The 24,106-nt window shown below is 41.5% G+C and overlaps 1 protein-coding gene across 1 annotated transcript in view; it reads left to right on the forward strand.

Moving 5' to 3' along the window:
* The window catches only part of STAB1 (stabilin 1), a 1,127,460-nt gene that overhangs the window by 504,993 nt on the left and 598,361 nt on the right, over positions 1 to 24,106 (forward strand). The window contains exon 27 of the mRNA XM_053721023.1: positions 23,039 to 23,134. Within this exon, the coding sequence (XP_053576998.1) occupies positions 23,039 to 23,134 (96 nt within the window). The remainder of the gene's footprint in view (positions 1 to 23,038; positions 23,135 to 24,106) is intronic.

Here is a 24,106-nt window from a genome sequence, read left to right on the forward strand (position 1 = left end):
CAATCAGTATATATATATGCAGCCACCAATCAGCAACTAGAACCTAGGTTCTCTGCTGCCCCTGAGCTTGCCTAGATAAACCTTTAAGCAAAGGATAACAAGAGAAGGAAGCAAATTAAATAACATAAGTAAATTGGAAAGTTATTTAAAATTGTATGCTCTGTCTAAATCATGAAAGAAACATTTTGGGTTTCATGTCCCTTTAAGGACCAGGGCTATTTTTACATTTCTGCAGTGTTTGTGTTTAGCTGTAATTTTCCTCTTACTCATTTACTGTACCCACACATATTATATACAGTTTTTTCTCGACATTAAATGGTCTTTTTAAAGATACCATTATTTTCATCATTTCTTATAATTTCACTGAAAAACTTTTTTACTTTTAGCTGCACTCCACTGGTTGAAGGAGTGTAAGATAGAAACTATATTCACAGTATACCTAACTATAACAGATTTTATAAGACCTTTTCACATATATTTGTATATGTATATCAAGATATAACCAATACAATTTGCACTTCTATTGAGAAGTGCAAATTGTATTGGTTATACAATTTGGTAATACAAAATGAGTCCATTAATACACTTTAAAGGCTATATAAGCCTAAATCCATACTTTATCCTTCTTAGATTATATGTTTCCCGTATAGGTTAACACACTCCTGTGTGTAATGATCCCTTAGAATCTCGCTCTGAGTCTGGTGCCGCATTTCTCTTGGACTGTTGTAGCCTGTCAGTCCACTGGATACAAAATTCTGTGAATGAAAGTAGGGAACAGGCGCACCCAGTACGGTATTAATTTAGTTAGGTAACACACATATGCACACTATATTGCACTTACTAGACATTAAAAGTTAAAAGCCTCAATAGGAAATCCTTTTTGGACGTAATAGCGGAAGGATGGATAGGGCTTAACATATGTAATCCCGAGCTCAGGTTTCAGCCCTCCTTTCTCCCTGTAATAACGGATCTCTTTACTTTGCAGCACTGCTCTCCTACTCCTCCTCCTGAACGCGTTTCGTCCGCTCACGGGCAGACTTTTTCAACAGGCAGTGTAATCTGTTTTTGAGGCTTCGGTTACTATTTAAAAATTGCCGGGCTTGCTGTTAAGCTCCGCCCACAAATAAACCCAAACATCCATTGGTCCATTGATCCGTTTACGGATACTTACTATCTACTTCAATTTTGCAATATAAATAACATAATACTTGCATAAAAAATAGCAAATAACATAGATCAATACATACAATAATTTTGCAATAAAAGTTTTGAACAAATCATTATTCTACATTAATAAGTAAAAATTTGCAATGAAAAATATAAAAACCTAAAAGGCAATTTGTATTCTAGCTCCAAAAAAGCAAATAATTATTCTACATTAATCCTAATAGATAAAAACTAGCATAAATTAATAATTGCAATGGAAAAAAAATGTAAAACTTAAAAGGCAATTCATGTTCTAACTCCATAAAAAGCAATTCATTATTCTAGCTTCAAAAAGACCACAGCAAATTAAAAGCATAATAATAAATACCTACTTAATACATACTATTAATTTCATAATAACATGATAAAACTTTATGATAATATTCTCGATCTTATACCTCAATATATTTCTAATCTGCACTAGAGGATTCTTATATCGCTATCTTCCTTACAACATAAAGGCCTGTAGATCTATATCTATATTTAAATATAAATTATAATTTACTATAAGAAAAATATAAAATATGATGAAAAAATAAAAAAAAAACACACACTTTTTCTAACTTTGACCCATGCTAAATAGTTTCTAAATTTTGTCCTGAGTTTAGTAATACCCAATGTTTACATGTTTTTTTTAAATTAGCGATAGTTACATTGTAACACTGATATCTGTCAGGAATATGTGAATATACCTTGAAATGTATATACATTTCTCTTGTAAGGTGTATGCAGTCCACGGATCATCCATTACTTGTGGGATATTCTCATTCCCAACAGGAAGTTGCAAGAGGACACCCACAGCAGAGCTGTTATATAGCTCCTCCCCTTACTACCATACCCAGTCATTCTCTTGCAACTCTCAACAAGCATGGAGGTAGTAAGAGAGAGTGGTGAAATAGAGTTAGTTTTTTTTCTTCAATCAAAAGTTTGTTATTTTTAAATAGTACCGGAGTTGTGCTATTTTATCCCAGGCAGTAAATAGAAGAAGAATCTTCCTGAGGTTTCTATGATCGTAGCAGGTTGTAACTAAGATCCATTGCTGTTCTCACATATGTCTGAGGAGAGAGGTAACTTCAGTGGGAGAATGGTGTGCAGGTTACTCTGCTATGAGGTATGTGCAGTTACAATTTTTCTAGAAATGGAAAATGCTAGAAAATGCTGCTGATACCGGATTAATGTAAGTTAAGCCTGAATACAGTGATTTAATAGCGACTGGTATCATGCTTACTCTCAGGGGTAATACCCTTTTAAAATTGCAATATAAAACGTTTGCTGGCATGTTTAATCGTTTTTATATATGCTTTGGTGACAAAACTTTATTGGGGCCTAGTTTTTTCCACATGGCAGGCTTAAATTTTGCCTAGAAACAGTTTCCTGAGGCTTTCCACTGTTGTAGTATGAGTGGGAGGGGCCTATTTTAGCGCTTTTTGCGCAGTTAAAATTACAGACTGAGATATCCAGCTTCCCTCAGAAGTTCCTTGAATACTATAGGACATCTCTGAAGGGCTCAAAGGCTTTCCAAAATCGTTTATTGGGGAAGGTAGGGCCACAGCAGGCTGTGGCAGTTTATTGTGACTGTTAAAAAACGTCTATATCGTTTTTTTTATCCGTTTTTTGATCTAAGGGGTTAATCATCCATTTGCAAGTGGGTGCAATGCTCTGTTAGCTTATTACATACACTGTAAAAATTTAGTTTGATTTACTGCCTTTTTTCACTGTTTTTCAAATTTTGACAAAATTTGTTTCTCTTAAAGGCACAGTACCGTTTATTATATTTGCTTGTTAACTTGATTCAAAGTGTTTTCCAAGCTTACTAGTCTCATTGCTAGTCTATAAACATGTCTGACATAGAGGAAACTCCTTGTTCATTATGTTTAAAAGCCATGGTGGAACCCCCTCTTAGAATGTGTACCAAATGTACTGATTTCACTTTAAGCAATAAAGATCATATTATGTCTTTAAAAAATTTATCACCAGAGGAATCTGACCAGGGGGAAGTTATGCCGACTAACTCTCCCCACGTGTCAGATCCTTTGACTCCCGCTCAAGGGACTCATGCTCAAGTGGCGCCAAGTACATCCAGGGCGCCCATAGTGTTTACTTTACAAGACATGGCGGCAGTCATGGATAATACACTGTCAGCGGATTTAGAGGTAAGCGAGATAGCTCTGGGGTTAGACGAAATGCAGAGCATACTGACGCTTTAAGAACCATGTCTGATACTGCCTCACAATATGCAGAAGCTGAGGAAGGAGAGCTTCAGTCTGTGGGTGATGTATCTGACTCAGGAAAGATACCTGACTCTGATATTTCTACATTTAAATTTAAGCTTGAACACCTCCGCGTGTTGCTCAGGGAGGTTTTAGCTGCTCTGAATGACTGTGATACGATTGCAGTGCCAGAGAAATTGTGTAGACTGGATAAATACTATGCAGTGCCGGTGTGTACTGATGTTTTTCCAATACCTAAAAGGTTTACAGAAATTATTAATAAGGAATGGGATAGACCAGGTGTGCCGTTCTCCCCTTCCTATTTTTAGAAAAATGTTTCCTATAGACGCCACCACACGGGACTTATGGCAGACAGTCCCTAAGGTGGAGGGAGCAGTTTCTACTCTAGCAAAGCGTACTACTATCCCTGTCGAGGACAGTTGTGCTTTTTTAGATCCAATGGATAAAAAATTAGAAGGTTACCTTAAGAAAATATTTATTCAACAAGGTTTTATCCTACAGCCCTTTGCATGCATTGCTCCTGTCACTACTGCTGCGGCTTAAGCACTTAAGCTAGCGAATTCTTTTGCTTCTGATGCCATTGTTCATTTGACCAAACTAACGGCTAAGAATTCTGGTTTTGCTATACAGGCGCGCAGGGCGCTATGGCTTAAATCATGGTCAGCTGACGTGACTTCAAAATCTAAGCTGCTTAACATTCCCTTCAAGGGGCAGACCCTATTCGGGCCTGGTTTGAAGGAGATTATTGCTGATATCACTGGAGGAAAAGGTCATGACCTTCCTCAGGACAGGTCCAAATCAAGGGCCAAACAGTCTAATTTTTGTGCCTTTTGAAACTTCAAGGCAGGTGCGGCATCAACTTCCTCTAATGCAAAACAAGAGGGAAGTTCTGCTCAGACCAAACCAGACCTGGAACAAAGGTAAACAGGCCAAAAAGCCTGCTGCTGCCTCTAAGACAGCATGAAGGAACGGCCCCCTATCCGGTAACGGATCTAGTAGGGGGCAGACTTTCACTCTTCGCCCAGGCGTGGGCAAGAGATGTCCAGGACCCCTGGGCATGGGAAATCATATCCCAGGGGTATCTTCTGGACTTCAAAGCTTCCCCCCCAAAAGGGAGATTTCACCTTTCACAATTATCTGCAAACCAGATAAAGAGAGAGGCATTCTTACACTGTGTACGAGACCTCCTAGTTATGGGAGTGATCCATCTAGTTCCAAAGGAGGAACAGGGACAGGGTTTTTAATCAAATCTGTTTGTGGTTCCCAAAAAAAGAGGGAACCTTCAGACCAATTTTGGATCTAAAGATCTTAAACAAATTCCTCAGAGTTCCATCATTCAAGATGGATTTAAAGGATGTTTATCTTCACATTCCAATACACAAAGATCATCATCGGTTTCTCAGGTTTGCCTTTCTAGACAGGCATTACCAGTTTGTAGTTCTTCCATTTGGATCAGCTACAGCCCCAAGAATCTTTACGAAGGTTCTAGGGTCGCTTCTGGCGGTCCTAAGGCCGCGGGGCATAGCAGTGGCCCCTTATTTAGACGACATCCTGATACAGGCGTCAAACTTCCAAATTGCCAAGTCTCATACGGACGTAGTACTGGCGTTTCTGAGGTCGCATGGGTGGAAAGTGAACAAGGAAAAGAGTTCTCTATCCCCACTCACAAGAGTTTCCTTCCTAGGGACTCTGATAGATTCTGTAGAAATGAAAATTTACCTGACGGAGTCCAGGTTATCAAAGCTTCTAAATTCCTGCCGTGTTCTTCATTCCATTCAGCGCCCTTCGGTGGCTCAGTGTATGGAAGTAATCGGCTTAATGGTAGCGGCAATGGACATAGTGCCGTTTGCACGCTTACATCTCAGACCACTGCAAGTATGCATGATCAGTCAGTGGAACGGGGATTACACAGATTTGTCCCCTCTTCTGAATCTGGACCAAGAGACCAGGGATTCTCTTCTCTGGTGGCTATCTCGGGTCCATCTGTCCAAAGGTATGACCTTTCGCAGGCCAGATTGGACAATTGTAACAACAAATGCCAGCCTTCTAGGTTGGGGTGCAGTCTGGAACTCCCTGAAGGCTCAGGGATCATGGACTCAGGAGGAGACTCTCCTTCCAATAAATATTCTGGAACTAAGAGCGATATTCAATGCTCTTCAGGCTTGGCCTCAGTTAGCAACTCTGAGGTACATCAGATTTCAGTCGGACAACATCATGACTGTGGCTTACATCAACCATCATGGGGGAACAAGAAGTTCCCTAGCGATGTTAGAAGTTTCAAAGATAATTCGCTGGGCAGATATTCACTCTTGCCACCTATCAGCTATCCATATCCCAGGTGTAGAGAACTGGGAGGCGGATTTTCTAAGTCGTCAGACTTTTTATCCGGGGGAGTGGGAACTCCATCCGGAGGTGTTTGCACAATTGATTCATCGTTGGGGCAAACCAGAACTGGATCTCATGGCGTCTCGCCAGAACGCCAAGTTTCCACCGTTTCCTCTGCTCCCTCTACTGATTGTCAAGATCAAACAGGATAGAGCATCGGTGATTCTCATAGCACCTGCGTGGCCATGCAGGACCTGGTATGCAGATCTAGTGGACATGTCATTCTTTCCACCATGGTCTCTGCCTCTGAGACAGGACCTTCTACTTCAGGGTCCTTTCAACCATCCAAATCTAATTTCTCTGAGACTGACTGCCTGGAGATTGAACGCTTGATTTTATCAAAGCGTGGCTTCTCCGAGTCAGTCATTGATACCTTAATACAGGCACAAAAGCCTGTCACCAGGAAAATTTACCATAAGATATGGCGTAAATATCTTTATTGGTGTGAATCCAAGGGTTACTCATGGAGTAAGGTCAGGATTCCCAGGATATTATCTTTTCTCCAAGAAGGTTTGGAAAAAGGTTTGTCAGCTAGTTCCTTAAAGGGACATATTTCTGCTCTGTCTATTCTTTTGCACAAGCGCCTGGCAGATGTTCCAGACGTTCAGGCATTTTGTCAGGCTTTAGTTAGAATCAAGCCTGTGTTTAAACCTGTTGCTCCACCATGGAGCTTAAATTTGGTTCTTAAGGTTCTTCAAGGAGTTCCGTTTGAACCTCTTCATTCCATAGATATCAAACTTTTATCTTGGAAAGTTCTTTTTTTGGTAGCTATTTCCTCGGCTCGTAGAGTCTCCGAATTATCTGCCTTACAATGTGATTCTCCTTATCTGATTTTTCATACGGATAAGGTAGTCCTGCGTACCAAACCTGGGTTTTTACCTAAGGTGGTATCTAACAAGAATATCAATCAAGAGATTGTTGTTCCATCCTTGTGTCCTAATCCTTCTTCGAAGAAGGAACGTCTATTACACAATCTGGACGTGGTTCGTGCTTTAAAGTTTTACTTACAAGCTACTAAAGATTTTCGTCAAACATCTGCTTTGTTTGTTGTCTACTCTGGACAGAGGAGAGATCAAAAGGCTTCGGAAACCTCTCTTTCTTTTTGGCTAAGAAGCATAATCTGCTTAGCCTATGAGACTGCTGGACAGCAGCCTCCTGAAAGGATTACAGCTCATTCCACTAGAGCTGTGGCTTCCACTTGGGCCTTTAAAAATGAGGCTTCTGTTGAACAGATTTGCAAGGCGGCGACTTGGTCTTCGCTTCATACTTTTTCAAAATTCTACAAATTTGATACTTTTGGTTCTTCGGAGGCTATTTTTGGCAGTGGTACCTTCCGTTTAAGTACCTGCCTTGTCCCTCACTTCATCCGTGTACTTTAACTTTGGTATTGGTATCCCACAAGTAATGGATGATCCGTGGACTGGATACACCTTACAAGAGAAAACACAATTTATGCTTACCTGATAAATTTATTTCTCTTGTGGTGTATCCAGTCCACGGCCCGCCCTGTCATTTTAAGGCAGGTAATTTTTGAATTTAAACTACAGTCACCACTGCACCCTATGGTTTCTCCTTTCTCTGCTTGTTTTCGGTCGAATGACTGGATATGGTAGTGAGGGGAGGAGCTATATAACAGCTCTGCTGTGGGTGTCCTCTTGCAACTTCCTGTTGGGAATGAGAATATCCCACAAGTAATGGATGATCCGTGGACTGGATACACCACAAGAGAAATAAATTTATCAGGTAAGCATAAATTGTGTTTTTTTTTAGTATTGATCTAGACCTATTTTGGTATATTTCATGCCACCATTTCACCGCCAAATCTGATCAAATAAAAAAAAATCGTTAACTTTTTCACAAACTTTTTCACAAACTTTTGGTTTCTTACTGAAATTATTTACAAACAGCTTGTGCAATTGTGGCACAAATAATTGTAAATGCTTCTCTGGGATCCCCTTTGTCCAGAAATAGCAGACATATATGGCTTTGGCATTACTTTTTGGTAATTAGAAAGCCGCTAAATGCTGTTGTGCACCACACTTGTATTATGCCCAGCAGTGAAGGGGTTAATTAGGTAGCTTGTAGGGTTAAAGGGACAGTCTAGCCCAAAATAAACTTTAATGATTCAGATAGAGAATGTAATTTTAAACAATTTTACTTTTATCACCAATTTTGCTTTGTTCTCTTGGTATTCTTAGTTGAAAGCTAAACCTAGGAGGTTCATATACTAATTTCTAAGCCCTTGAAGGCCGCCTATTCTCTCAGGGCATTTTGACAGTTTTTACCACTAGAGGGTGTTAGTTCATGTGTGTCATATAGATAACACTATGCTCAGGCACGTGGAGTTCCAGTGAGCAAGCTCTGATTGGCTAAAATGGATGTCTGTCAAAAGAACTGAAATAAGGGGGCAGTTTGCAGAGGCTTAGATACAGGGTAATCACAAACGTAAAAAGTGTATTAATGTAACTGCTTTGGTTATGTAAAACTACGGAATGGGTAATAAAGGGATTATCTATCTTTTTAAACAATATAAATTCAGGTGTAGACTGTCCCTTTAATTTTAGCTTTAGTGTAGTGTAGTAGACAACCCAAAGAATTGATCTAGGCCCATTTTGGTATATTTTATGCCACCCTTTCAAAAAAAATTTTTAAAGATTTTTTTATATGCATTTTATATGAACTGTTAAATCCCCCATAACCCTCCCAACCTCCCTGATCCCCCCAAGCAGCTCTCTAAGCCTCCCCCCTGAACCTTTTGGCTTCCATCTTAGGTTCTGGCAGCTGTCTGTCAGTACCCAGTTTACTTAAAATTTGCCCTTTTTTTCTAAAAAAAATATTAACACCCCATTTTCTGTAGTGTAGCTGCCCCCCTCAATACCCTACCCCCGATCCCTTTCAAAACAATTCCCCCCCTCCCTCTCCCTTACTCTTTCCCTCCTTCGGCATATGTTGATGTATGTGCGCACGCGCATACACGCGCGCACAGCCGAGCCCCGTCCCCGCCTCCTTGCACGTTCCTGGACATTAAGGAACAGGATCCGGGACACGCACCTGCGATGGGCCGCCCACCCGCCTCCCTGCTATGGCTCCCACCCACCAACGATCAGCACCATTCCTGGCCGATACAGAGAGGGCCACAGAGTGGCTCTCTCTGCATTAGATGCTTAAAAAAGGTTATTGCAGGATGCAATAAAAAAAGGGGATTGCAGGATCCTTTCCAGCGCTTGAAAACCCTGAGGACGTACAGGGTATGTCCTTGGTCATTAAGTGACAGTTTTTGTAGGACATACCCTGTCCGTCCTTGGTCGTTAAGGGGTTAAGTTATGGTAAACTCTTTTCTTTATATAAACAGGTCCTTAATGTTGGTGATATTTTAGATGGAGTTTAATTTATCAGTTGTAATGAAGTTGCGCTATAACTTACTTTTTAATATAGATATGAAATTCAAATACCCACGCTCCGGCGCCCACTTCAATACAACAAAATGTGTCTTAAAGGACCAGTAAACACAGTAGATTTGCATAATCAATAAATGCAAGATAACAAGACAAAGCAATAGCACTTAGTCTTAACTTCAAATTAGTAGTAGATTTTTTTTAATGGGAATTTTAAAAGTAATGTCTATTTCCACTCACCCTGTACCATGTGACAGCCATCAGCCAATCACAAATGCATACACGTACCATGTGACAGCCATCCGCCAATCACAAATGCAAATACGTTTATCCTGGGAATTCTTGTACATGCTCAGTAGGAGCTGGTGATTAAAAAAGTTTAAATATAAAACTACTGTGCACATTTTGTTAATGAAAGTAAATTGGAAAGTTGTTTAAAATTGCTTGTTCTATCTGAATAATGAAAGTTTAATTTTGACTTGAGTGTCCCTTTAAGGGGAGAGCGCTGATTGGAGAACAATTCAAACCTTTAGCGCACAGAAAAATTGACTTTTGAAGTTGACGACGGAGCGCAAATATTTGAATTTTATACCTATATTAAAATGTAAGTTATAGCGTATCTTCATGACACTTCACTTCATGAATTAAACTTCATCTAAAATATCACTAACATTTCGGTTCTGTTTTTATATAGGGAAGAGTTTACCGTCACTTTAATATAACAAATGTTTTCTTATCTAGGAACCATCAAATAAACTTGGGTTTTAATTATTATTATTTTTATTTTGTTGTTGTTGTTGTAAATAGTGTTTTATTGAGGTTTTTAGAACATACATTATATAATAGACATTTAGTTACATCATTATTCTGTCGACAGGTTACTCTTAAATCAAAAAAGCAAGGTACATGTCACATTTTATATGAAAGTAAGTATGGCCTAGCGACAATACTGTAACTACATTGTGGCAACATACTTCTGAATTGTAGACAGATGGCGTTCAAAGAATAAAGACCTACTAACAAACTGTAATAAGTAGAATGATATTAATAACAGTAAATTAAATACCCGTCTTCAAAGAGATTGAGTATAAACAAGTGAAACCTCATTTTCTCTAGTAAATCTTAAATGGTCGCTCATGGACCTGGTTGTTCTACTGCTACAGTATAGAGGAAAACTAGCAAGTAAAGTGGCCCTTCTCAGGCCTTAGTACATATATAAGCAAGAACTAGTAACTGAATAATATTTCAACTTGTTGCCTTATATATAGGCTGACCATATTGCCGCTTTAAAAAGGGACACATATGAAAAAACAGAATTTATGCTTACCTGATAAATTACTTTCTCCAACGGTGTGTCCGGTCCACGGCGTCATCCATAACTTGTGGGAATATTCTCTTCCCAAACAGGAAATGGCAAAGAGCACAGCAAAAGCTGTCCATATAGTCCCTCCTAGGATCCGCCCACCCCAGTCATTCGACCGACGGACAGGAGAAAAAAACAGGAGAAACTATAAGGTGCCGTGGTGACTGTAGTTAAAGAAAGAAATTCATCAAACCTGATTAAAAAACCAGGGCGGGCCGTGGACCGGACACACCGTTGGAGAAAGTAATTTATCAGGTAAGCATAAATTCTGTTTTCTCCAACATTGGTGTGTCCGGTCCACGGCGTCATCCATAACTTGCGGGAACCAATACCAAAGCTTTAGGACACGGATGAAGGGAGGGAGCCAATCAGGTTACCTAAACAGAAGGCACCACGGCTTGCAAAAACTTTCTCCCAAAAATAGCCTCCGAAGAAGCAAAAGTATCAAATTTGTAGAATTTGGCAAAAGTGTGCAGGGAAGCCTCGTTCTTGAAGGCCCAAGTGGAAGCCACAGCCCTAGTAGAGTGAGCTGTGATGCGTTCAGGAGGCTGCCGTCCGGCAGTCTCGTAAGCCAATCGGATGATGCTTTTCAGCCAAAAGGAAAGAGAGGTAGCAGTAGATTTTTGACCTCTCCTCTTGCCAGAATAAACGACAAACAGAGAAGATGTTTGTCTGAAATCCTTTGTTGCTTCTAAATAGAACTTTAAAGCACGAACTACATCTAAATTGTGTAACAAACGTTCCTTCTTTGAAACTGGATTCGGACACAAAGAAGGCACAACTATTTCCTGGTTAATATTCTTGTTGGAAACAACCTTTGGAAGGAAACCAGGTTTAGTACGCAAAACAACCTTATCTGAATGGAACACCAGATAGGGCGGATTACACTGCAAAGCAGATAACTCAGAAACTCTTCTATCAGAAGAAATAGCAACCAAAAACAGAACTTTCCAAGATAACATCTTGATATCTATGGAATGTAGAGGTTCAAACGGAACCCCTTGAAGAACTGAAAGAACTAAATTCAGACTCCAGGGAGTAGTCAAAGGTCTGTAAACAGGCTTGATCCTGAACAAAGCCTGAACAAAAGCTTGAACATCAGGCACAGCTGCCAGTCATTTGTGTAACAAGACACATAAAGCAGAAATCTGTCCCTTTAGAGAACTTGCTGATAATCCCTTATCCAAACCTTCTTGAAGAAAGGAAAGGATCCTAGGAATTTTGATCTTACTCCATGAGAATCCCTTGGATTCACACCAACAGATATATCTTTTCCATATTTTATGGTAAATTTTTCTAGTTACAGGTTTTCTGGCTTGTACAGAATCCGAAAACCCACGCTTAGATAAAATCAAGCGTTCAATTTCCAAGCCGTCAGCTGGAGGGAAACTAGATTTGGATGTCCGAATGGACCTTGTACTAGAAGATCCTGTTTCAAAGGTAGCTTCCATGGTGGAGCCGATGACATATTCACCAGGTCTGCATACCAAGTCCTGCGTGGCCACGCAGGAGCTATCAAGATCACCAAGGCCCTCTCCTGCTTGATCCTGGCTACCAGCCTGGGAATGAGAGGAAACGGTGGAAACACATAAGCTAGGTTGAAGGTCCAAGGCGCTACTAATGCATCCACTAGAGTCGCCTTGGGATCCCTGGATCTGGACCCGTAGCAAGGAACCTTGAAGTTCTGACGAGACGCCATCAGATCCATGTCTGGAATGCCCCATAATTGAGTCAACTGGGCAAATATCTCCGGGTGGAGTTCCCACTCCCCCGGATGGAATGTCTGATAACTCAGATAATCCGCCTCCCAGTTTTCCACTCCTGGGATGTGGATCGCAGATAGGTGGCAGGAGTGATCCTCCGCCCATTTTATGATTTTGGTCACTTCTCTCATCGCCAGGGAACTCCTTGTTCCCCCCTGATGGTTGATGTAAGCAACAGTCGTCATGTTGTCTGATTGGAATCTTATGAATCTGGCCTTTGCTAGTTGAGGCCAAGCCCTGAGAGTATTGAATATCGCTCTCAGTTCCAGAATGTTTATCGGGAGAAGAGACTCTTCCCGAGACCATAGCCCCTGAGCTTTCAGGGAGTCCCAGACCGCGCCCCAGCCCACTAGACTGGCGTCGGTCGTGACGATGACCCACTCTGGTCTGCGGAAGCTCATTCCCTGGGACAGGTGATCCTGGGTTAGCCACCAACGGAGTGAGTCTCTGGTCTTCTGATCTACTTGAATCACTGGAGACAAGTCTGTATAGTCCCCATTCCACTGTTTCAGCATGCACAGTTGTAATGGTCTTAGATGAATTCGCGCAAAAGGAACTATGTCCATTGCTGCAACCATCAAGCCTACTACTTCCATGCACTGAGCTATGGAAGGTCGTGGAACAGAGTGAAGAACTTGACAAGCGTTTAGAAGTTTTGACTTTCTGGCATCTGTCAGGAAAATCTTTATTTCTAAAGAATCTATTATTGTCCCCAAGAAAGGAACTCTTGTCGACGGAGACAGGGAACTTCTTTCTATGTTCACTTTCCATCCGTGAGATCTGAGAAAGGCCAGAACGATGTCTGTCTGAGCCTTTGCCTTTGAAAGAGACGACACTTGTATCAGAATGTCGTCCAAGTAAGGTGCCACTGCAATGCCCCTTGGTCTTAGAACCGCTAGTAGGGACCCGAGTACCTTTGTGAAAATCCTTGGAGCAGTGGCTAGCCCGAATGGGAGAGCCACGAACTGGTAATGTTTGTCCAGAAAGGCGAACCTTAGGAACTGATGATGATCTTTGTGGATAGGAATATGTAGATACGCATCCTTTAGATCCACGGTAGTCATAAATTGACCCTCCTGGATTGTAGGTAAAATCGTTCAAATAGTTTCCATTTTGAACGATGGCACTCTGAGAAATTTGTTTAGGATCTTTAAATCCAGAATTGGTCTGAAAGTTCCCTCTTTTTTGGGAACTACAAACAGATTTGAGTAAAACCCCATTCCTTGTTCCACGGTTGGAACTGGGTGTATCACTCCCATTTTTAACAGGTCTTCTACACAATGTAAGAATGCCTGTCTCTTTATTTGGTTTGAAGATAAGTGAGACATGTGGAACCTTCCCCTTGGGGGTAGTTCCTTGAATTCCAGAAGATAACCCTGAGAAACTATTTCTAGTGCCCAGGGATCCTGAACATCTCTTGCCCAAGCCTGAGCAAAGAGAGAGAGTCTGCCCCCTACTAGATCCGGTCCCGGATCGGGGGCTACTCCTTCATGCTGTCTTGGTAGCAGCAGCAGGCTTCTTGGCCTGCTTACCCTTGTTCCAGCCTTGCATCGGTTTCTAAGCTGGTTTGGTTTGTGAAGCATTACCCTCTTGTCTAGAGGCTGCAGAGTTGGAGGCCGGTCCGTTCCTGAAATTGCGAAAGGAACGAAAATTAGACTTATTCTTGGCCTTGAAAGGCCTATCTTGTGGGAGGGCGTGGCCCTTACCCCCAGTGATGTCTGAGATAATCTCTTTCAATTCTGGCCCAAAAAGGGTTTTACCCTTGAAAGGGATATTAAGCAATTTTGTCTTGGAAGATACATCCGCTGACCAAGACTTTAGCCAGAGCGCTCTGCGCGCCACAATTGCAAACCCTGAATTTTTCGCTGCTAATCTAGCTAACTGCAAAGCGGCATCTAAAATAAAGGAATTAGCTAACTTAAGTGCGTGAATTCTGTCCATAACCTCCTCATACGGAGTCTCTCTACTAAGCGACTTTTCTAGTTCCTCAAACCAGAACCACGCTGCTGTAGTGACAGGAATAATGCACGAAATAGGTTGCAGGAGGTAACCTTGCTGTACAAAAATCTTTTTAAGCAAACCCTCCAACCCTGGGGACCAGACGTGGACTCCTTGCCCAATGTGCTTAGAGGGATATGGCTGCACCTCACTGACGAGGCCCAAAGGAGGCCGAAACGATCGTCTGGGGTTGTCATGTTCCTTGTTCAGAGGAGAATTGCCTGGTATTTCGGGGCTGAACTGACCATGTCGGCGGGATCAGACTGATATACTACAGGAAAGTTTTCCTCTGTGAAAAGCACAATTGGGCAGAAAGAAGCTACTACCAGGTGGCAACCGGGCCATAGAACAAGCTATTGATGCTGCTGTTCGTTCCTGGCAGACTGCTTCTCATTCTGTTTTGCATATGTAAATATGACCCTGGGGATAGTCTCCCTAAGGGTGATGGGGGAAACCAGACGTGGACTCCTTGCCCAATGTGCTTAGAGGGATATGGCTGCACCTCACTGACGAGGCCCAAAGGAGGCTGAAACGATCGTCTGGGGTTGTCATGTTCCTTGTTCAGAGGAGAATTGCCTGGTATTTCGGGGCTGAACTGACCATGTCGGCGGGATCAGACTGATATACTACAGGAAAGTTTTCCTCTGTGAAAAGCACAATTGGGCAGAAAGAAGCTACTACCAGATGGCAACCGGGCCATAGAACAAGCTATTGATGCTGCTGTTCGTTCCTGGCAGACTGCTTCTCATTCTGTTTTGCATATGTAAATATGACCCTGGGGATAGTCTCCCTAAGGGTGATGGGGGAAACCAGACGTGGACTCCTTGCCCAATGTGCTTAGAGGGATATGGCTGCACCTCACTGACGAGGCCCAAAGGAGGCCGAAACGATCGTCTGGGGTTGTCATGTTCCTTGTTCAGAGGAGAATTGCCTGGTATTTCGGGGCTGAACTGACCATGTCGGCGGGATCAGACTGATATACTACAGGAAAGTTTTCCTCTGTGAAAAGCACAATTGGGCAGAAAGAAGCTACTACCAGGTGGCAACCGGGCCCTAGAACAAGCTATTGATGCTGCTGTTCGTTCCTGGCAGACTGCTTCTCATTCTGTTTTGCATATGTAAATATGACCCTGGGGATAGTCTCCCTAAGGGTGATGGGGGAAACCAGACGTGGACTCCTTGCCCAATGTGCTTAGAGGGATATGGCTGCACCTCACTGACGAGGCCCAAAGGAGGCCGAAACGATCGTCTGGGGTTGTCATGTTCCTTGTTCAGAGGAGAATTGCCTGGTATTTCGGGGCTGAACTGACCATGTCGGCGGGATCAGACTGATATACTACAGGAAAGTTTTCCTCTGTGAAAAGCACAATTGGGCAGAAAGAAGCTACTACCAGATGGCAACCGGGCCATAGAACAAGCTATTGATGCTGCTGTTCGTTCCTGGCAGACTGCTTCTCATTCTGTTTTGCATATGTAAATATGACCCTGGGGATAGTCTCCCTAAGGGTGATGGGGGAAACCAGACGTGGACTCCTTGCCCAATGTGCTTAGAGGGATATGGCTGCACCTCACTGACGAGGCCCAAAGGAGGCCGAAACGATCGTCTGGGGTTGTCATGTTCCTTGTTCAGAGGAGAATTGCCTGGTATTTCGGGGCTGAACTGACCATGTCGGCGGGATCAGACTGATATACTACAGGAAAGTTTTCCTCTGTGAAAAGCACAATTGGGCAGAAAGAAGCTACTACCAGGTGGCAACCGGGCCCTAGAACAAGCTATTGATGCTGCTGTTCGTTCCTGGCAGACTGCTTCTCATTCTGTTTTGCATATGTAAATATGACCCTGGGGATAGTCTCCCTAAGGGTGATGGGGGAAACCAGACGTGGACTCCTTGCCCAATGTTCTTAGAGGGATATGGCTGCACCTCACTGACGAGGCCCAAAGGAGGCCGAAACGATCGTCTGGGGTTGTCATGTTCCTTGTTCAGAGGAGAATTGCCTGGTATTTCGGGGCTGAACTGACCATGTCGGCGGGATCAGACTGATATACTACAGGAAAGTTTTCCTCTGTGAAAAGCACAATTGGGCAGAAAGAAGCTACTACCAGGTCGCAACCGGGCCATAGAACAAGCTATTGATGCTGCTGTTCGTTCCTGGCAGACTGCTTCTCATTCTGTTTTGCATATGTAGTGACAGGAATAATGCACAAAATAGGTTGCAGGAGGTAACCTTGCTGTACAAAAATCTTTTTAAGCAAACCCTCCAATTTTTTATCCATAGGATCTTTGAAAGCACAATTATCCTCAATAGGAATAGTAGTGCGCTTGGCTAGTGTAGAAACTGCCCCCTCGACCTTAGGGACTGTCTGCCATAAGTCCTTTCTGGGGTCGACCATAGGAAATAATTTCTTAAATATAGGAGGGGGGACAAAAGGTATGCCGGGCTTCTCCCACTCCTTATTCACTATGTCCGCCACCCGCTTGGGTATAGGAAAAGCGTCGGGGTGCACCGGAAACTCTAGGAACTTGTCCATCTTGCACAATTTCTCTGGAATGACCAGGTTGTCACAATCATCCAGAGTAGATAGCACCTCCTTAAGCAGTGCGCGGAGATGCTCTAATTTAAATTTAAATGTCACAACATCAGGTTCTGCCTGTTGAGAAATTCTACCTGAATCAGAAATTTCCCCATCTGACAAAACCTCCCTCATGGCCACTTCAGATTGGTGTGAGGGTATGACAGAGCAATTATCATCAGCGCCCTCCTGCTCTACAGTGTTTGAAACAGAGCAATCGCGCTTTCTCTGAAATGCAGGCATTTTGGATAAAATATTTGCTATGGAGTTATCCATTACTGCCGTCAATTGTTGCATAGTAACAAGCATTGGCGCGCTAGAAGTACTAGGGGTTTCCTGCGTGGGCAAAACTGGTGTAGACACAGAAGGAGATGATGTAGAACTATGTCTACTCCCTTCATCTGATGAATCATCTTGGGCAACTTTACTATCTGTGGCAGTACTGTCCTTACTTTGTTTGGACGCTATGGCACAATTATCACACAATTTTGAAGGGGGAGACACATTGGCTTCCATACATACAGAACATAAACCGTTTTAAAACAAAACCGTTACTGTCTCTTTAAATTTTAAACAGGGCACACTTTATTACTGAATATGTGAAAAACTATGAAGGAATTGTTCAAATTTAACCAAATTCAAAGCATTGCACCTCAAATTTCAGACCTTTAACCCTTAAAATGAGGAAACCGGAGCCGGTTACAGTTTTAACCCCTCTACAGTCCCAGCTACAGCCTTTGCTGCGACTTTACCAAACCCAGGGGGGTATACGATACCAAATGAAGCCTTCTAGGAACCTTTTCAATTACTTTCAAACCCACACACATGCAGCTGCATGTCCTGCTCTGAAAAGTAACTGCGCAGTAATGGCGCGAAAATGAGGCTCTGCCTACTACAGAGAAGGCCCTTCCTGACTGGGAAGGTGTCTAAACCAGTGCCTGACGTAAAAAAACGTTCCCCAAAGTTTATAAAGTGTGAATTTCAACATCAAGCTGTATAAAATGCCCAAATAAAGCAATCGATCTAGCCCATAAAAGTGTCTACCAGTTTTATAGCCCATATTAAGCCCTTTATTCTGTTTGAGACTAAGAAAATGGCTTACCGGTCCCCATGAGGGGAAAAATGACAGCCTTCCAGCATTACACAGTCTTGTTAGAAATATGGCTAGTCATACCTTAAGCAGAAAAGTCTGCCAACTGTTTCCCCCAACTGAAGTTATCTCATCTCAACAGTCCTATGTGGAAACAGCAAACGATTTTAGTTACTGCTGCTAAAATCATATTCCTCTCACAAACAGAAACTCTTCATCTTTTTCTGTTTCAGAGTAAATAGTACATACCAGCACTATTTTAAAATAACAAACTCTTGATAGTAGAATAAAAAACTACAACTAAACACCACATACTCTTCACCATCTCAGTGGAGATGCTGCTTGTTCAGCGGCAAAGAGAATGACTGGGGTGGGCGGAGCCTAGGAGGGACTATATGGACAGCTTTTGCTGTGCTCTTTGCCATTTCCTGTTGGGGAAGAGAATATTCCCACAAGTTATGGATGACGCCGTGGACCGGACACACCAATGTTGGAGAAATACATATGTCAGGGCTGTTTAAAGAAATGTTTTGAATAATGTTCATACTTGTCCCTTTTTAAAGCGGCAATATGGTCAGCCTACTTATATATAAATAACAGCGGGCAAAAGCCACTTCTATATAGATCCTTTGTCACTAGGGATAGGAACACTGTATATAGTATAGTGAACATGTATTCCTTCAGCTAGCTTTTTTTAACCACTCTAAAGCTGCCTCACAACAACATGGACCCCAGGATAGTCTAGATCAAAAGAAGAATAACATGTTTACATTTATCAGGTTGTGAATATATATATATACAAGCCTAAGGGACATTTCAATATTTATCAGTTTAGGTTAAATCTCCATACTACAGAGACCTGCAAAAGGTTCAGGATGGAGATCCCTTCTACAAAATGGGGTGCTAATAGTACTATAGAGGAAGGAGCCTATAGAGGAACAAATGTAGCCAAATGAGAAGAAAAGAAACAGATAGCAATGGTACCTTATCTTTGTGTCATGTATAATAACTGACATACTTCAGTCTTCCCCTACTGTATGCTATGCTGCCTCGGCTGCTGGCAGCATCTACTTAGAGATTGCTTATGTGATTATAAAGGGTAGGGTCTCAAGAAGGTCTGTCATTTATAAAGACTAGGTACTTAACATATGGTGGTACTCGTTAGGATGAATATTAAAAGACTTTGGTTTTAAATCTGTGTCAGTGCTAATACAGTATCCTTCCCAAGACCCATGTGTGTCCATATCTCGCTGGGAGAGGACAGCGAAGGAGGAACTATGTCTCCGGTAAAGTAGTTGACCGAATACACTTTATCTCCAGTCACTTTAGGAAACCATGTACTCGGATTCTCTGCTCGTCTGCTACTATCTGCTGAGAAAGAAGTTGATGAGTTGTTCCATGAGTCTCTCAGGGCAGAACGCAGCAGTCTTACATTCAATAGAATCCAGTGTCAACTAGGAGAGATGGTCTCGATGCAAGGGTTCAAACTCATAGGGTAGGGTGGATCCTCAGCTCTTTATGAGAGATCATGTCTATTAGGTTTGTCTCTACGTTTTCCTAAGTAAGCGCATAAGTAAAGCTGTCTTGATATTCCCCATGATCTGATGTAGGTAGTGTAGATTGTGGCAGTTGCTCACCGTAGTCTAAGTAGGCTCTGTTTGAGATCTGCAAAGTGGTCGTCTAGCCTCTGTAAAACAATGCTTTCCCATCTATCAAGAGACTCCATATTTCTGTAAAGATGAGTCAGATGGCTTTTTGAGCAGCGTTTAGAGCATATAAAATAGTACGTTAATCTGATCTGCCTGAATACTGTTGTTAAACTTGTGTGGAGGAGGGGGTGGGATCTGTGGCCCTGATCTCCGGGTCGATTAGTATTAAGAAACCATTTAAAAGCACTTTGAGCAGGAGTACTAAAGGACGCTAGTGTGTATTCAATGGGATGCGGTATTTGGTGGCCATTCGCGCCCAACGTCTAACAGTCTTTGTGTACTTGCCTGCACTATATTGAAAGGCGCTCCACTGTTTTATTCTTAAAGGGACACTGAACCCACATTTTTTCTTTCATGATTCAGATATAGTATGCAATTTTATGCAACTTTCTAATTTATTCCTATTATCAATTTTTCTTCGTTCTCTTGCTATCTTTATTTGAGATGGTAGGAATGAAAGCTTTGGAGCCGGCCTATTTTTTGTTCAGTACCCTGGATAGGGCTTGCTGATTAGTGCCTGCATTTAGCCATCCAATCAGCAAGCGCAACCCAGGTTCTCAAACTAAAACTGGCCGGCTCCAAAGCTTTTTGTCCTGCTTTTTCAAATAAAGATAGCAAGAGAACGAAGAAAAATTGATAATAGAAGTAAATTAGAAAGCTGCTTAAAATTGCATGCTCTATCCGAACCATGAAAGAAAAAAATGGACCTTAGCGTCCCTTTAAAGCTTCACTAGGAAGTAATGAAAAGGCAGTTAGGAGACCACAGGGCTTTGTATGATCAGGGCCACTTCATGAAGTATTGCTCCATGGCTCCCGCTCCGTGAAAATTTTCAAAAATTTGTCACTCCTGATAATCCAAGCTTTAAGTTATGAGGTTGCAGTAAGATAACGTGGGCTTTTTTAGTCGGATTCCCAAGATTATTAGTTATATTTATGAATGCGAGCAGGAGCTTCAGAAAAGCACGTCTGCTCTCCTCAAAGGCTGACTCCGCCCCCTGTGTTTTAATTATTTTAATTGTGATAACTAACAGTATTATTTTAGCCTACTACAGTTTGCACATGCTTATATTAAACCTCACGTCATACAGAGGACTAGATCAAATTCTAGTTGTCAACTTTATGGTACATGAAAGCAAAAATTAAACTTTCATGAGCCAAATAGAGCTGCAATATTAAGAAATATTTCAATTTACTCGTATTATCTCTTGGTATCTTTTCTTGTAAAGCATTTCTAGCTAGGTAGGTTTAGGGGCAGCAATGAACTACTTAGATCCAGCTGGTGATTGGTGCAACACATATTCCTCTTGTCATTTGCTCTCCAGGTGTGTTCGATGGTCTAAAATATAAAACGTACAAAAGAAAAACTCTATGACCTAAATTTATATGGTTTAGATTAGAGAAGAGAAAGAGGTGACATGACAGGAACCTTCAAATATATGAAGGGACTTAATAAAGTGGAAGCTGAAAGCATTTTCCACAAAAAAAGAAATGCCAAAACAAGGAGTCATAGGCCTCTAGTTATCAAGGTCTGGCGGACCTGATCCAACACTGCGGATCAGGTCCGCCAGACCTCGTTGAATACGGCGAGCAATACGCTCGCCGTATTCAGCATTGCACCAACAGCTCACAAGAGCTGCTGGTGCAACGCCGCCCCCTGCAGACTCACGGCCAATCGGCCGCCAGCAGGGGGGTGTCAATCAACCCGATCGTACTCGATCAGGTTGATTTCCGGCGATGTGTGTCCGCCTGCTCTGAGCAGGCGGACAGGTTATGGAGCAGCGGTCTTTGTGACCGCTGCTTCATAACTGCTGTTTCTGGCAAGCCTGCAGACTCACCAGAAACATGGGGCATCAAGCTCCATACGGAGCTTGATACATATGCCCCATAATCTTAAAGGGATATTAAACTCCAATTTTTTTCTTTCATGATTCAAACAGAGCATGCATGTTTATGCAACTTTCTCATTTACTTCTATTATCAAATTTTCTTCATTCTCTTGGTATCTTTATTTGAAACATTTAGCCACATATCAGGAAGCGCTATCCAGGTGCTGAACCAAAAATTGGCCCGGCTCCTATGCTTACATTCCGGCTTTATCAAATAAAGATACCAAGAAAACAAAGAAAAAATGATAATAGGAGTAAATTAGAAAGTTGATTTAAATTGCATGCTCTGTCTGAATTATGGAATAAAAAAATTGGGTTTCATTATCCCTTTAAGTTAGAGGGTAGTAGATTCAGGAGAAATGTGAGGAAGCATCTTTTACAGAAAGGGTGGTGGTTTCCTGGAATAAACTTCCAATAGAGGTGGAATTAAAAAATGCCGGGGACATGCAAGAAAACAGTAATATGTAATATGGGTAGACTTAATGGGCCTTTTGGTTCTTATCTACCGTCAAATTCTATGTTTATTATAAAATATATATTTTACTTTTATCAATTTCTTTTGTTAAAGTGACAGTCTACACCTTAGTTATCTTAAAGTCTTATCTTAGATTAAGCTGCAAATATCCTCCTGCACCCCTTTCTAAATCATGCAAAAGAGCGGTAAAAATGTTTTTGTAAAACAATATTGTTTCAAGCTCCGCCCACTGATGACATCACGATCTGGGATGCATCCAACTAGTGAGTTTTTGTGACTAGCGAGCCTTTAAGGGGATACTAAACCCAATTTTTTTCTTTCATGATTCAGATAGAACATGAGATTTTAAGCACCTTTCTAATTTACTCCTATTATCAATTTTTCTTTGTTCCCATGCTATCTTGATTTGAAAAAGCAGTACTGTAAGCTTTAGAGCCGGACCATTTTTTGTTCAGCACCTGGGTAGCACTTGCAGATTTGTAACTAAATGTAGCAAACCAATCAGCTAGCTCTACCAAGGTGCTGAACTAAAAATGGACCGGCTCCTAACCTTTTAGTACTGCTTTTCAAATCAAGATAACATGAGAACAAATAAAAATTGATAATAGGAGTAAATTAGAAACTAGCTTAAAATTGCATGCTCTATCTGAATCATGAAAGAAAAAAATGTGGGGTTAGTATCCCTTTAATGCAGCCCAGATCATGATTTCATCAGTGGGCGGAGCTTAACAGACATTTCAAAGTAGCTAGAAACAATATTCATTTTAAAATAACTTTTTTACTGTTCCTGCTGCATGATATACAAAAGGGGTGCAAGACGCTATTTGCAGCTTAATCTAAGGTAAGACTTTCAGGTGATAAAGGTGTATTAGTATGTTAATTTTTAATTAATAAATATTGCAATTATTTATTTAGACATTTATAACGGAGAAGCTGTTTCTAATGAAATTCATTGTTTCTCTTAGGCTCAATGCAAACTAGGGATGAACAGAGAGAGAACATGCACGTGCCCTGAAGGCTTTGCTGGGGATGGACTGATATGTTATGGAGACATTTTAACGGTCAGTATAATTGTTAATTGTTATTCTCCTTCCACAACCTCTGTATCATGTGACAGCCATCACCCAATCACATATACATTTATTTCAAAGTTGCTTCCTCAACCCTTGTATCATGTGACAGCCATCACCCAATCACATATAAATTTACACTGTAAACTTTTGCTCAGTAGGGACTGGTGCCTCAGAAAGTGTGCATATAAAAATATGTACATTTTGATAATGAAAGTAAATTAGAGGTTTTTTTTAATCACATAATCTGAAACATGTAAGTTTATTTTTTACTTTAGTTTCCATTTAATTTTTTTTAATGCATACCTCCCCCCCATCCCAGATATTGTGAGATTGTCACTGGTTGGAAAGTCTGTCTGCTGCTTCGCCTGCAGCTTCATTGTCAGGGCAATTGTCCTGGTTTCTAGGAACTGCCTCAGCTCTGACCATGACATGCCCAACCCCTCCCGTGAAGGGTTACTTTGGTATTAATATAGGGTATTTTTATGCGTAAGAGCATTTTTTAGGGGGCCTTTTTTTTACTGGTTGTTTTTTTTTTAGTTTCGGTAATGGTTTTTGTTTTTTTTTGGTAATGCTTGTTTTTGTTTTTTTGTAACTTAGGAGGTATTAAGTTTAGGTTAGCTGTTAAAGGGTTAAGAAGTGTAGGGGTAGTTTGCGATGGGGGGTTGTGGCAGTTAGGGGTTAATGGCGTTTAGGTGCTTATTGCAGTGGGGGTATTGGTGATTTATGGAATGATAGATATTTTATTGCGGTGGGGGATGTGGCGGTTTAGGGGTTAATTGTCTAGGTAGTTTATTGCAATGGGGGAAGTGCCAGTTTAGGGGTTAATAGTGTAGGGAGGTTATTGTGATGGGGATGTGGTGATTTAGGGGTTAATATTGTAGCAGGGTATTTTGCAATGGGGAATAGTGGCGGTTAGGGGGTAGTTTGCTATGGGGTAATAGTGGTTTTGGTAGGTAATAG

This window comes from Bombina bombina, chromosome 7, assembly GCF_027579735.1.
Source record: "Bombina bombina isolate aBomBom1 chromosome 7, aBomBom1.pri, whole genome shotgun sequence".
Classification (NCBI taxonomy): domain Eukaryota; kingdom Metazoa; phylum Chordata; class Amphibia; order Anura; family Bombinatoridae; genus Bombina; species Bombina bombina.